Source organism: Littorina saxatilis, linkage group LG6 (assembly GCF_037325665.1).
Source record: "Littorina saxatilis isolate snail1 linkage group LG6, US_GU_Lsax_2.0, whole genome shotgun sequence".
Classification (NCBI taxonomy): Eukaryota; Metazoa; Mollusca; class Gastropoda; order Littorinimorpha; family Littorinidae; genus Littorina; species Littorina saxatilis.
This window is the reverse complement of record NC_090250.1, coordinates 30,442,144-30,458,134: the sequence shown is the minus strand read 5'-3', so window position 1 is coordinate 30,458,134 and position 15,991 is coordinate 30,442,144. Positions and strand designations below refer to the sequence as shown.

General features: G+C 46.8%; 1 protein-coding gene and 1 long non-coding RNA gene across 2 annotated transcripts in view; one reads left to right on the top strand and one right to left on the bottom strand.

The window, feature by feature from the left end:
* Positions 1–15,991, bottom strand: part of LOC138968972 (E3 ubiquitin-protein ligase rnf213-alpha-like) — a 158,840-nt gene that overhangs the window by 122,183 nt on the left and 20,666 nt on the right. The window contains exons 19-20 of the mRNA XM_070341658.1: positions 15,245–15,413; positions 8,780–8,910 (exon numbers count right to left, since the gene is read on the bottom strand). Of these exons, the coding sequence (XP_070197759.1) occupies positions 8,780–8,910; positions 15,245–15,413 (300 nt within the window). The remainder of the gene's footprint in view (positions 1–8,779; positions 8,911–15,244; positions 15,414–15,991) is intronic.
* Positions 517–7,526, top strand: LOC138968958 (uncharacterized). Its single transcript, XR_011456329.1, has 3 exons — positions 517–842; positions 3,425–3,710; positions 6,020–7,526. It is a non-coding gene; the product is annotated as an uncharacterized lncRNA (long non-coding RNA).

The window sequence follows — 15,991 nt, the reverse complement described above, 5'->3', positions numbered from 1 at the left end:
ACTGAGTGTGTGCCTAAACCTCTCCATCACTGATGTATCAGTTAAACGAATGAAGAGAGAATGAAGCAATCAAGAGAGAATGAAGCAATAAAACTAACTTGAGCCTATGTGAATAGAGCTCAGCAGTAATCAAAAACAACAAAAAAGGAGCTGAATTGTAATCAAAAGCGTTGTTGGGGTATATTTCGGAACATTCCTGTATTTGAAACTTTTCAATTCCGGCGTGCGATGAGTGTGTGGTAGGGACTTACTTTGTGACAGATCGTCCAAATGCGCAAGTATAAGAGCTGCGCGTTTTAAATAACGATTCTTGTATTCTTTGCATCGATCAAACGCGCACACATCGATCGATGTGCGCGCGTTTGATCGATCCTTCAAACGCGCAGCGCGATCGCGCGATCGCGCAGATCGATCAAACGCGCCTAACATTATACAAGTCTGACCTCCGTCGCTTTAAAAAATAAAGCGTCCTTTATCTATCACAAATTTGGTGTGAGTCTGAGTTTGTTGCATAAAAAGTCTTGTGGGAAACAAGGACATTTATGGGAAATCGGAATTCCTCTGCTGTAACCCCATGAATATTAATGAGTAGCACATGGACCAATCGCTGGGTAATGCCAGAGATTGTGCCAGCCAGCTTCGCGTGGATGCTTCCCCCTTGACCTCGTTCGGGCACTCTCTTCTTTGTCTACCTACAGACAACATCATTTTTTTGCTCTGTCTATACTTTTGACTTATTCTCAGTCTTTTCCCTGACTTCTCTTCTTTATACTTCCTTCTCGCTCTCTTGTGTCTTCTATTCTTCTACTTGACCCCGTGTCTTCGCTTCAACGATCATTAAGGTACTGTTATTCATTCTAATTTTCTTCGTTGTTGATCTTATTTTGCCGTGATGCCAGGAAAGCACGCCGTGATTGTAGGCCATTTTTACGGTCGAACAGACCCTCGGTCCCCCCCCGATTTCAACCTGATGGGAAAGGTCGATTCAGTAAAGTTGTTTTGTGTCGCGATCGGGGGAAAGACTTTGGACATTTTAGAAAAAGAAGACATACTAGCCCTTTCGGTACGGAAACCCGACCTGGTATTGCTGATCATAGGCGATAACGATATTTCCTTCGACACTGACCCAAACGGCGGGTTAGCCGGTCGGATTCTTGCAGTTGCGTCTGTGATAGCAGCTCGGACCGGCGCTCACGTCATCATTTCTAAGTTTTTACCTCGGCAACGCGCCCCTTCGTGTGTAAGAAAACGAATGCATGAAACCACTCTGGAAGAAAAACACGCAAGTTACTGTAAAATGTGTAATCATGCTGTGGGCCTTTGTTAACAACGATCTCGCATCGTCCGTGCGCGGCGTGCCTTTGGTTCTTTCTGGAACCACAACGGAAGGTGTAATGTTTGATGGTGTGTGTGTTATGAAGGATTCGCTCGGATTGTGGACTCAGGAGACAGAGGTAAAATACATGTGTGTTTATTCAGCCATCTTAGTTAGGGAAGAGGGGGACCACTCTTCTGGTTATAGTACATGTAAAGTAGGTGGTTATCTCCCATGTACAGATATTTGGTATTGGACATAAAACATAGATTATGTTTTAGCAGAATGTTACAGAAGGTTTGACCGATCAACGTCAAATTGGCAACTTGGCTCGAAATCCCACGGTTTGCACCAGTTTTATAAATCAGTTCGCGGTGCCTTGTTGGCTGGCGCTAAAAAGCCCCCGCGGGTGTGAGTTCTGCCATATGCCGCACCCTGCATTTTCGAAATTCCAACATGTTCGGCTGTTTTCGGAATGACGTCATGATCGGCTCCCTCCGTGGAATGTGCTATTTTTGTATGGTTCTATGCCACGGTGCATTTTCTGTTATTGCCAAGCACTGGCCCATGCCACCTTGCACTTTATGTTATTGCCAAGAACTGGCACCATGCCACCGTGCACTTTATATTGATTGCTAAGCACTGGTTCTATGCCACGGTGCACTTGATGTTATTGCCAACCACTGGCCCATGCCACCTTGCATTTTATGTTTTTGCCAGGCACTGGTTCTATGCCACGGTACACTTTCTGTTATTGCCAAGCACTGGCACATGCCACCTTGCATTTTGTTATTGCCAAGCACTGGCACTATGCCACCTTGCACTTTATATTGATTGCCAAGCACTGGCTCATGCCACCGTGCACTCTATGTTGATTTCAAGCTCTGGCCAATGCCACCTTGCACTTTATGTTGATTGCCAAGCACTGGCTCTTGCCACCGTGCACTCTATGTTGATTCAGTTCAAGCTCTGTCCCATGCCACCTTGCACTTGCCAAGCACTGGCTCATGCCACCGTGCACTCTGTTGATTTCAAGCTCTGGCCCATGCCACCTTGCACTTTATGTTGATTGCCAAGCACTGGCTCTTGCCACCGTGCACTCTCTGTTGATTCAGTTCAAGCTCTGTCCCATGCCACCTTGCACTTGCCAAGCACTGGCTCATGCCACCGTGCACTCTGTTGATTTCAAGCTCTGGCCCATGCCACCTTGCACTTTATGTTGATTGCCAAGCACTGGCTCTTGCCACCGTGCACTCTATGTGGATTTCAAGCTCTGGCCCATGCCACCTTGAACTTGCCAAGCACTGGCTCATGCCACCGTGCACTCTATGTTGATTTCAAGCTCTGTCCCATGCCACCTTGAACTTGCCAAGCACTGGCTCATGCCACCGTGCACTCTATGTTGATTTCAAGCTCTGTCCCATGCCACCTTGAACTTGCCAAGCACTGGCTCATGCCACCGTGCACTCTATGTTGATTCAGTTCAAGCTCTGTCCCATGCCACCTTGAACTTGCCAAGCACTGGCTCATGCCACCGTGCACTCTATGTTGATTCAGTTCAAGCTCTGTCCCATGCCACCTTGAACTTGCCAAGCACTGGCTCATGCCACCGTGCACTCTATGTTGATTCAGTTCAAGCTCTGTCCCATGCCACCTTGAACTTGCCAAGCACTGGCTCATGCCACCGTGCACTCTATGTTGATTCAGTTCAAGCTCTGTCCCATGCCACCTTGAACTTGCCAAGCACTGGCTCATGCCACCGTGCAATATATGTTGATTTCAAGCTCTGGCACTATGCCACCTTGCACATTGTTGATCGCCAAGCACTGGCACTATGCCACCATGCACTTTAGGTTGATGCCAAGCACTGGCTCTATGCCACTGTGCACTTTCTGTTTATTGCCAAGCATGCCCCAGTGCACTTATGTTCTGAACTTCACTTGTCCTTCAGCCTAATTGGGCTGACTGGGCCACTACAGTGTGATTGAGGATTTGCCTTCGTAAACGATAGATTCATATTCCTTCTCCTGCTATGTCTCTGTGCCAATGAATGCACACCCTCCATACAGAACACTAGTTCGGCTGCCCGTTTGTATTCCTGGTTTGCAGCATGCCTCCTAAGCGCAGAGCTGCCGCTGGTGTTGCCTCGGCTACGGCCAAACTGAGGAGACCAACCCGGGGACCCATCAGGGCTCAAGCACACCCAGTTGATGTCGCCCCCCCCTGGGAGCCAGGCAGCAACCAGCTGCTCCCCCAGCTGCAGCTCCTGACCCGGCGCTTGTCCAAGCGGTCACACAGGCCGTCCTCCAGGCGTTGGTGGCCCAGGAAGCTGCCGCTGAGCTCCCCGAGGACCCTGTGATGAACGTGATCGACAACGCCGTCACCGACATAACAGGTACCTACCCTCCCGTAACCCTCGGTCAGTCCCACTTTATATCGTCTTCCAGCCCAGTTACTGCCACTATTTCGGGAAAACTAAAAGACCAAATTTGGCAGGGTCAATTTATTGACCTACATGACCTACTGGAAGATCCCGCTAATGAACCCCCTCTCTTTGCGTTTGACCCGACTTCCCCAACTGGCCTTTATCTACAGAAGCGCCCCAAATGGACCCAACCACATGGACCCTGGCTTGGAACCGTTTTTCTGCCATCGTCACTGCGAGACGGCCTGAGCTAGCTCCTGGGCTAGCTCACCACATGGAGGTCATGGTCAAGATGGCAGGGAAGCGGGGCGACTGGCGTTTTTATGACGCCCAGTTTCGTCGCCTGATCGAGCGAGGGGAAGCCATTTGGGGTACCACTCACTTGGAACTTTATATGAATGCCACGATGGCATCCCACCCAACCTCCCTTGGGCTTACAAACTCCCTCCCTCGTACTTCCCATGGCCCAACAAGTCCCCATCCCCAGCGGGGCATGTTTTTCCTTCCACAAATCAGGTGAATGCTCAGCAGGCACGCAATGTTCTTATCAACATCAGTGTTTTAATGCTGGGTGCAGAGCATTTCACCCAACCACCCACTGCCCCAAACCAGTGACCCACCCCTTTTCAATCCTGCCTCGGTTTTTAAACAACCGCGGTAGAGGCAATCGCTCCCATGAGTTTCAATTTGGATCACAGCCCCAGCAATCCTTTCAGCCCCGTTTCTCTCACCCAGCCCACGATACATAAAAACTAGTCACATTTTGAATGTAACCGGCACCATCCGTCTGTGTCATACTAGTCACATTTTGAATGTTTTCAAGGCACCATCTATCTGGTGTCAACCATCAGATTCTGATCACAGACTGTCGGTGTGTCCAAGCCCCATCACTTTATCAGAATTGCAAAAGAAGTCCGCGATGACATGTTCATGTGGACATTGTTTCTGAAAGTTTTCAATGGCAAATCTCTTGTTCTTCCTGGCAGATTCCTGATCTCGGATTCACTTAACCTGTTCACAGATGCATTTGGTTCACTAGGTTATGGAGCAGTCTTTGGCTCAGTGGTTGCTGGGACATGGAACGACCTGTGGCGCGCGCTCCCAGTCAATCACCCTGCTTGAGCTGTACCCCATCCTGCTGGCAGTGGAACTGTGGGGAGAGTCCCTCGCTAACAAATGTTTGTCTTTTTACACAGATAATCTGGCCTTGGCGGATATTCTCACCAAACAGACCTCCAAGGATAGACTTATCATGACACAACCCAGTGCAGGTACCTCTGCTGCCCTGCTTGAACCCCAAACCTCCATGTTAAGCCCACTCCTCAAATCTACTCCTCACATTGTCTCTTGCTCCACCCACTCAGAGGTCATACCGTCGAGCCTGGACCTTATTTGTAGAGTTTGCTGACAAGCATTGCCTAGCATTAGCACCTCCCATTCCAGTAGGCACCATTGCACTGTTCATTTCCTTCCTCACGAATAAGTCGTACAAGCCGGCTACAATCTCCTCGTATGTGTCTGCCCTGGGATACATACATAAGATGTGTGCCGTCCCTGATCCAACGTCCTCCCTCAGCCTACTTGCAATTGCGCCGTCCAGGTAACAGCCCTCTTTTTGCATGGGCTTCTGGCAGACCAGTCCTACCTAAGGAATTCGAAACAGTGCTCAAACGAGCTTTGGTCTTTTGTCAGGTTGACCCCTCTAATTACCATTTTGTTATAGCTTTCGTATAGGTGCAGCAACTGCAGCAGCCGAGCAAGGCTTGTCAGACCCGTCAGCTCGGAAGATGGAAATCGGATGCCTTCAAAACATACATACGGGACGAACGTTCGTCCGCACTCTAGTTCCAACCCCGCCTTGTCGAGAGTTCAGTTATGCTAGGAAGGGCAGAGTGTCCTCTGTAACCTCTCCTTAGTGTTATTATGTTAATTGCATTGTTCGGTGTGTCTCCCAGTGGTGCAACAGCTAGGAAGGGCAGAGTGTGCTCTGTAACCTCTCCTTAGTGTTATTATGTTAATTGCATTGTTCGGTGTGTCTCCCAGTGGTGCAACAGCTAGGAAGGGCAGAGTGTGCTCTGTAACCTGTCCCATGTTATTATGGTTACTGCCCTGTCATGCATGTCTGTTTGGATTAACCTCCGGCAGAGACTTTTTCAGCTCTCCTCCAATAATTTCTTGTCTTTTTTCAGCTCCTTGGCAAAGGCAGACAGTATTATGACTCCTGTACAATTTATGTGTCCATTTTACTGCCGGGAATCTCTCTGTTTGAATTTGTGCAGGATGTTCTCCTGTCTCAGTATCCACAAGGCACAACAACAACATAGTCTTTACCAACCACGAGGATGAGGGCTGCTGCCAGAACACTGCTCAAATCTACTCATATCGTTTCAAGTCTGTGTCTCCATCCGTTGGATTTCCCCCTAAACAGTGTTGTTGCATAGGCCACTATTTCTCTTTCTTCCTACTTTTGGCGCTGCGCAGCCAATTGCCTGGCAATTGTCAGCGTTATGGCGGAACAGCCCCAAAAGCTTTATGGACTCTCTAGATTTTATAATGAAATTCAATTGTTGGATTCCATGAGAATCCCAAACTAAATTAATTAACAGGTTGGGCAATTAACTATCTATTCTTGAAAAACATAGGTAAGGTAAAATAATTACAGAATTTAATAAGGTAAAATAATTACAGAATTTAATAAATAATTGTCACTTCGGTGGCCTACTGCAGCAACACTATGCATTGACTCTGTTGTTTTTTGCTTGTATGTTAATTGTGTGAACTGTGTCTCATCTGCCTTGTCTCCACTGATTTCACATAAAAAGTCTTGTGGGAAACAAGGACATTTATGGGAAATCGGAATTCCTCTGCTGTAACCCCATGAATATTAATGAGTAGCACATGGACCAATCGCTGGGTAATGCCAGAGATTGTGCCAGCCAGCTTCGCGTGGATGCTTCCCCCTTGACCTCGTTCGGGCATTCTCTTCTTTGTCTACCTACAGACAACATCACTTTTTTGCTCTGTCTATACTTTTGACTTATTCTCAGTCTTTTCCCTCCCACCCATCCCTATGTTTACCAGTTATCCCCTTTGGTTACATATTGCAATGCAAATTTAGATTCTTATCCTTGTCATGGTGTCATTATATTGCAAGCTCTTATTGTTGTCACCTTGCTGAATATGTTAGTAAATTTGCTTGTACTTTTAGTTCCTGTCACTGGAATGAGTTAGCCTCTAACGATGGGTTGTCCATGCCATAATTCTGTCCATGGTTTATTACATTACATGCCCTTATTGGCTCCTATTCACTTTCGATTCTGACAATTTTTATTCTGCATGCTGCCAGGGTGTGCTGGCACCACCGTTTGAGCTTCGGTGCAGTACCATTATTGATTGGTCTGGAACCGAAACTTAGGCTATAGTCCACAGTTGCACTAGGTCCAGACTACTTCCCTTTCGCCCTGAGCGGTTTTTGGGCTGAGCAGCCGGCGACTGTGGCAACTGGCATAAACATATATCTAAATATAATATCAAACGAACGTTTCAATTGTCAGCGTTATGGCGGAACAGCCCCAAAAGCTTTATGGACTCTCTAGATTTTATAATGAAATTCAATTGTTGGATTCCATGAGAATCCCAAACTAAATTAATTAACAGGTTGGGCAATTATCTATCTATTCTTGAAAAACATAGGTAAGGTAAAATAATTACAGAATTTAATAAGGTAAAATAATTACAGAATTTAATAAATAATTGTCACTTCGGTGGCCTACTGCAGCAACACTATGCATTGACTCTGTTGTTTTTTGCTTGTATGTTAATTGTGTGAACTGTGTCTCATCTGCCTTGTCTCCACTGATTTCATATAAATATAATTTATGTGAAGGAATGGTTGGCAAGAGTGGTGAACCGTTGAGGAATTCTCGTTTCGTACCCAATCCGAAAATTTCATACCACCGTTTGAATACCCATAAGGCAATGCTTCCTTCCACCTACAACTTGTCAACAAGAAAGAACGCGTCCACTCAGTCCACAAAGTTTTTTGGTTTTTCCTGCGTTTTCATCGTGGGATCACAGTATTGAGCATCAATTTGCGTTCTTCTGTTGTTTGATGTATTATCAGTGAGAATTGTGCATGTCGTTACATCCAATTTTCCTTTGAATTGGGCGAAGCAAAAACGATCCTTTGTTCGGCGGGGGCCACGCGATAATGGTTGATGCTATGCCTATGGCTTCCCCACGCGATCGGGGACAGAAGCCAAACTGGGACAAAATTCTGATTTTGGGTCACTCCTTCGCTCGAAGATTCGGCGAATTTCTTCACAAGGACACGGAGGTGTCGGAAAAAATTTGGTTTCGGGACCTGCGAAGTCAATGTATTTGGAAAAGGGGGTTGGAAGATCGGAGACCTGGTAAAAAACGTAGGTCTGACGTTGGCCGCTGTTGGAGCACCGCAGCTTTTGATACTGATGATAGGCGACAACGATGTTTCTGGTGATAGTTCGCCAGAGGAGATTTCCGCGCATTTACTTGCAGGTATTTCCTTGATACAGAATGCTGCAGTAGGGGTCAAGAACATTATCGTGTGTCAGTTAATGCCTTGTTTTCAGTCGTGGGGGTATCACACATACCGGTTTGACCCAGACTACAACGCCGCTGCACTGGAGGTCAACAACCTACTGCGACAGGGCGCTGCTGACTGCAGCAATGGGTATTCTGGAATCATGAATTTGTCTCTTTCCCACAGGAAAGCGGTTCAAAATACCAGTGCCTGCGGAGACATTTTTTTTTTTTTACGACGGAGTGCATTTATAGCAACAACAGGGAATGCCCGTTTGTACAACTACAAGTCTCTTAGACGAGCTATCACCCACAGTCGGGCTTGTTTTCATTAAACCTTGAAAAAACTATGTGCTTTAAATGTATTGGTAAACTTAATCAATGCTGCGACGGACGCGTATGAAGCATGTTTGAAACAATTCAAACATGAATTTGACACACAAGCATGAATTAGAAACCTGCTGTCTTTGTAAATGTACCTGGACTCCCATGTTCTACGCATCTGGTACTGTTCGATCCCATCCCTGTTGTCTATGTCATCGTCAGCATCATGTCTTGACAACACAGGCAAGGACTCCTCTGCCATTTTAATGGATCGTGTGGCAAAGTCCTGAAATCAGTACAAATGTACTTGAAACTACCGTCATCTCAAGAGCCACAAAGGTATGGTTGTTAAAGTGTACGTATGACCCTTACACGTTACGCACATGCACACCAGACCTATTTTCGATGTGCTCTCCCCTTCAACCAACTGTGAAGTTGCCATGCTTTACAGTTAACGAAAAAAGGGTGAAGAGATATTATAGGAACTGCCATAATTGAGCTGATACTGAGAAACCTGATATATATCCAACATCTTGATCCCCAGTGACCTAAAGGTTATGAGATAACATTTTCCCAATGGCTGTCATTTCTTAAGTTCCTTTTCCTTGCGGCTAGACATACCCAGCAAGCAGCTGCAAGTGTCTTCCATTCTTGTAAATGGTTCGATCACTCTCGTAAGGAATGTAGCTGAGATAGACTTGTCCACTCTTCCACTTTGACTCCGCCCTTTCTGATCAATTGCGTGTATATAAGCAATGTCTTCATTGTTTAAAAAGTGGTCTTTCTCTAAAAGGTGTCTCAGAGGGCGGTGGCTTAGAACACATGGTGGGTTGGTTGATTAAAAGCAGTGAGTGTTTGCAATGTTACTGCTGCCACCACAGGTTCTTGTGACTCTAATACTGCACCGTTCCGGTATGCCTGTCCCGTGCCTTGAATAGTAAATCAAAAATTTTAGTAATAAATTTTCATTTGATTAATATACTTACCCAACTCACATATAGCAATTAACCCTAGTTCAGTGCTGGTTACGCTGTACGCGTCCCCTTGGTAACCAAGGGAGACCACTCTAAAAAAGAGAGTGCCCTATCCCATAATGCCAGACTAACCACCAGTCTGACTTCCGTATGCGCGCGCATACACCACCATCTTATCATTCCAAAACGAAGCCCAACTCACTTCTTTTTTAGACCCCATACCCCCACAGCGGGGAGGCGGGAGGGAATAAACGATGTGAGTTGGGTAAGTATATTAATCAAATGAAAATTTATTACTAAAATTTTTGATTAAATTACATATCTTACCCAACTCACATATATAGCAGATTGCTACTATAGGTGGTGGGAATATAGTGGAATTATGATATTAGGACCTGTCCCGCGGCTACCATAACAGGTAGCGCTGAACTGCCGTCCTGTCTCAAGACACCTCCGAGGAAGAAGTTTCTAAAAAAACCTCCTCAGACCGCCAGTCAGCCTACTCCAGTCTTCAGCCTAAAGAGCCCGACCGGAGGACTGTCAAAGAGGTGAGGCCCATGCCCTTGCCTCATAGGTTCCAGCTACAGAGAGAGGCAAAACTGCCCTAACATCCCCAGACTGTGTTTGTCAGCAGGTAAACACCTGTCTGATCAACCTGGAGAATCTCTTGGTTCAAATTAAATTCACAATATCCTTACACCTTGCTGTGTTAAGTGATATCATAAAGGCTTCTGACTTCCTGAACCAAGCCAACATCTTGCAAGTATCTAGCCTGCAGCTACAATGGCTGGCAGACCAAAAGATCTGAACTGCCGGGCACCAGATACGTCCCGTAGATAAACATCTTAAAAGGCATTTTCTGATGTCTAGTGGATGTGTACTATAATAGAGGGTACTTAAAATATCCCGCAGTTAGAAACTCATGACCACGTTCTTGCACGTTCAATGAGCTGCATTAATGACTTATGTAAGTCTCTCAGACTTGAGAACAGGTAAAGAAGAGGCCCACACTCTGACTTCTTGAGTCCGTGCTGCCTGAAGAGGGAGGACTGACTGCCCCCCCCCCCCCTTTTCTTGCCACCACTGTAGGCATGCCTAATCAACGTGGCAGACCATCTAGCTAAGGTTGACTTCACTAAGTCAATGCCTCTACCAGAGTTGATGGAAATAAACAAAAGCCTTTGTTCTGATGATCTAAACGGATCAGTGCGAGTTAGAAATATATTCAACTCGAAACGTTCAATAGGCTAATATGGCTCTAACAGAGCCGAAATAAAGCAAAGAGGATTGAATTGTATTATCAGAGCTGGTTCCTCAGGTTTCTGATTATTTGTCCGAAATTCAAAATAAACCTAAGCACTATAGATCAGTCTTTCTCCAAAGAAATGTCCATAGCAAAACCAGATAGAAAATGAACCTACTCCCACTTCTCTCAGAAGCTACCAGAGTAAGTATGACCGCTTCCCGTGTTTAGATTAGTAAGGCTAATTTGCCAGGGATTAAACAATCCGATCCCAAAAGCTCCAAAACTAGGAGCCAATCCCGAGTCGGGACTGGAGATCTGCTTTCAGCCACCCAAAAGGGAGGCTCCCTTAGTCACGCTGGCTACAAAGAGCCCAAGTGAAAAAATTTTCGACCTAGCTGGTTCAGTGCAACTGATATCGCGTAACGTCTTAAAACAGAGACATGGGAGAAAATTCGGAAAGCCCAAAATAGGAGGTTCGCCACCTGCAATGAACGGAGAGAAGTGGAGTTCTTTCCGTTAATATTACGCCATTTGTTCCAAGCCAGTCAATGTGACATGAAAACTAAGACGCTGACCCCTATGGGATCTCTAGACCAAATCCGGAGTTGAGGCAGAAGCCCCTGAGCGTCTCAATGACTCCCGAACAGTAGACACCCGTGTGGCTCAAGTGTAAACAACGGCGCCCTCTTGCCAGCCCTAAAGGCCTTAAGGGCTGGCAACCAAGAAGAATGGGCCCATAATGTGCGACCCACAGGCCGCTCAAAGTAAAATCGAGAGTATTATCCGGGAACGGGGAGACAAACATTTAGCAGAAGGTGATAGTACCGAGAGGCAAAAAACTTCTATCAGCGGCTTCTCCAAAACCACCAGAAGGAGTAGAAGCGCATAGTGAGATAGAGTCCAATCCGTGTGGACACACTTGGCCGACTGACTTAGAGAGTCTGCCAAGTCATAGAGCCTCTCAGAAAGGTACTTCACTGCTAATAAGAACTCGTGGTGGTAACACCACATCAAAATCTCGCATGCTCGATGTGGCCACAATAAGGAGCGAGATGCCCCCCCTTGCTTATTGAGAAACAAGGCCACTGTGGTGTTGTCTGACTGAAACAACACATGTTCTCCCCTGACAAGGGGAAAGAATTCCACAAGAGACAGAAGAACTGCTTCGCTGGTGGAGAGAGAACCAATGGGAACACCTTGCATGAGCAATGGTGTGAGAATCCAATGATTGGTTGTGTCTGTGAACCAGTCGAGAAAAGACACTAACATGAACCAGCTCTTTGTTTGATTGCTTAGAATCGAAATAAAATGTAGCCACTTCCGATCTATTTTGTGTAACCAAAGGTGGAAGTAAACATCAGCACGATCTTTGTAAAAGACCCAAGGAAGGACCCCAATAAAGTGGTAGTCCTAATCCCCCTCCGGCCGCTGTGGTAAAACACAAAGGCAGAAAGAAGGGTGACGCCAAGCACTCAGACTCCAGTTGACATAACTGTCAATAGTATGAATGAAAACGTGCTATTGTTTGCCCACTGAACCCGACCGCTAAAAAGCCCCGAGGGGATAAAGTGGTGGGTATTTGGCAACGCGACAAGCCGGGAAGAAGCTAAAAGCCGAAGCTGAGAACGGCCAGCTTAGCGCTTTTCTTTGATAAGACAGACCGAGGGCTTTTCTTTGCTGTGAGCTTCCCTTTGATAGGGAAGAGTCCACTTGCAAAGAAGAGGAATCGAAAGAGAACCCTCGAGCAAGAAAGAGATTTAAGTCTCACCGACAAAACAATACTGTCGGCCGAGGCCTTCTCCCAGGCGAACAGCAAAGCTAAATCCTTTATAAATGTGTCCCGACAGAACACAAAGGCATCCCGTGCATACGTAACCGCACAAGGGAAAGAACGAATCAAAGTCTTGTTCAAAGACGATAATCGAAAGAAGTGCGGCCACAATCTTCTAGCCAGGGGAAAATTGTTCTTACAAACAGACAGTTTCCCCCTGCTATAAACATCCCAAAAGGACGCCCGTCAACCCCGGGATACCCGGGGGTAGTTCCGTAGGCAGAACAAAAGAAAACCTTAAGTTCTTAGGCTTGGCGCTAAACGAGCCTACAGATCGCGCCCAGCGAGTGATGCGCTACTTGAGCGGGTGAAGCAAGCTAAAGCCACACCGCAACAGGTGCTCAGCCAAGCGCTGCTCCGATGGAAGAAGTGAGAAAGGCGACTCGTATGAGAAACCTTCCGCAATTCCACCCGCCGCCGATGAAGGACCTAAGAACTAGACGTTCAAAGATTTCCCTTAGAAGGCTCAAATCAGCTAAAGAAGACGCAAACCGCGGCAAACTGAATCAGAGCCTCCCCATAAGATGCCAGCAAAGGCAGAGGTGGGGCAAAAACATCGTTAGAGTTCGCAGATTGTTCCTGAGGAGGAGCAAACACGCCAAAAAAGATGGAGAAGAAAAGGCATATGACGATGCTATTGCTACCCCTTCGGGAAAGTAGCGTGTAGCAACCCCTGCTGCCAGAGCTAAAAAGACGGCAGCTTAGCTGGAAGGCAAAAAGAGGTATCACCCTCTGCCACAGAAGCTTCATCTTCTATACCCTCATCATCCCGTTCAGTAGTATCCCAACGAACTTCGAAAGGATGAGAACCGGAAACCAATCCCGACAGGGCAACACATGCCAAGAAGAGGGAAAGGCTGGGAAAAATCCCCTGAAGCCGGAACTCCGTGAACGGATTCTCCATCCACTTGCCTCATCCCAGCTGAAAGACTGGAAGAGGAAGTGAACGCAGCCTGTGTAACAGCAGAGGAACCGCAGTAACGGAACCGAAAGCCGAAGGCTGACGAGCGCCGACTACCAAACACCACAGTGTTAACGGCAGAAGCCACAGCCGCAAAAGCGGAACCGGCCGTGGATTGATGCCGTTTCAGTTGCAAGCACCACTGCACTTGAACTAAGACGGCAACCGGAACCCGACGCCATCCGCCAAAGCGGAAGCACCATCGTCCAGACAGCCTTCATGCACCTCAGCGCAATCCGGAAGTTGACCCCCTGCTTGACTGCCATAGTCAAACAGAGAGCCATCTTTACTGTCTTCTTCCTGCCCCCAGGGCGGAAGCGGAAGCCGCACAGACTGACCAATGCCCAACGACACGGCAGAAAGCACCGACCTTCCGTACGCTCTACAGTGTCCCTACCCCCCCCTGACCGGCCGCGGAGCGGCGATGGCCAGACGGGATATCAGAACTTTCACCCGTGAGCGCGATGCCCGTGGCTACTTTTGACTGTAGACGCGCTACACTTTCCCCGGAGAACCCGGATACTCGTGTAGCAGACATACCTTGTGACAGCGAACCAACGGGAGACGGAACACCCAACGAAAGTGGGATAATCTCATCCCCATCCTGAACAGCGTGAACATCCGCTCTAGTCACCGTAGCGGAAGGGCCCGCCACAATCTTGGCCAAAGACGACGGTCCTGTCACCCCGGAAGGGAGTGCACGGAGCTCAGCTCGCGTAGACGAAATTTCTTCCGCCAGTGAAGATACCTGTGATCTAAGTGCAAGCAAAAGAGAAGCCACGTCCGCGGCTGCCAGACCAGAAACAGCAGGAGCGGAAGCCGCTTTAGCCGGCTTAGCATCATGAGCGGCCTTATCCAAAGGCTTCGCCGGCAAAATGGAGGCAGAAGGCATATCTACCAAAACATCAATACATTTGCCCGAGTTCGGTTCTAACACCGACGCGACAGTTTGTTTAGATTTTCTAGGCGTCTTTTTCGGAGGGGAGGACTCAGCAGCCACCTGCTTAGAACTCTGCCTCTTCTTAACGTTATCAGCCTTAGCAAGCAAGACTTTGTCAAAAAAATTTCAGAAATATTTTTCGGAAAATTTCACAAGTCAACAATGGCCAAACAACGCCTTTACATCAAGTACAAGGAACGATCTCACCTCAATACAGTAGCAAGGTAAGACGACGAAAGAATACCAAGGAGAAGAAACCCAGTCCTACAGACCAAGTAACATCGGCTGAACAACAGCCAGAGCGTACGTAAATGCGACCAGCCAGGCTGAGCGCTGAGTTTGGAATGATAAGATGGCGGCGTATGCGCACACATACGGAAGTCAGACTAGTGGTTAAGTCTGGCATTATGGGATAGGGCACTCTCTTTTTTAGAGTGGTCTCCCTTGTTACCAAGGGGACGCGTACAGCGTAACCAGCACTGAACTAGGGTTAATTGCTATATGTGAGTTGGGTAAGATATGTAATTTAATGATTAGTAACATTCTTTGGCAACAGATTGTCTGAAAACAGAAATGCGACAGTACAAACATTGTGAACACACAAACTAGCTGTTTAAAAATATAAGCAGCTGTGGCATATTTTCAAGAGAAGATGGAATATTACAAACCCTGGACATGTGGATGAGGAATCTGAGGACAAAGGCAGGGAATCCTGGGAGATCCTGAGAGAGGTCTGGGCTGCAGAAGATGGAGTGTTCAAAGTCCTCCAGCTGCTTGTTCAGGAACGACACGAAGTGGTTCAGCTCAGACCAGGATGGATTCTTTACTCCACAATGTCTAAAACAGGCAAAGAAGCTGTTAGCATTGCATTTTTGCCTATAAAGATACGCTTTCCATGCCAACGAGCATGTAAACCACCACAGGCCAGTCGAGACTTTTACAAAGAAGAACAGCAACTGTCAACTTGAACACATACCAAACATCAACAGCCAAGCTGCTGTCTGTGTACATGGCCGTTTTTTGGTCTTGTTTTGTTGTTGTTGTTTGGTTTGGTTTGTTTGTGATTTTTGGTTGCCGAATTGATTACACAGATTGACATGTATGTCAATTACAAAAGAAACGGATCACCAATTTCCACTCTTCACAGAAAGATGACAGCTGTAGATTTTCAAGTGGTGTCCAAGTGGAGGGATGATCTATCCCTGACTTAAGGCCGAGGCAAACCTATGGTGATTTGCAAATGGTTTACATAGGAAGGAAGCTTTCTTCAAATTTGAAATTTTTTAAGCATAAAACCCCAAGTAACCTTGCATTAGCCAAGGATTTTAAAATTATGCTGCTTATCAACATCCGTTCATCTGCTCCAAAATGTCACGCCCAGGATGACAAGACAAAACAAACATGTAAATAGGTGA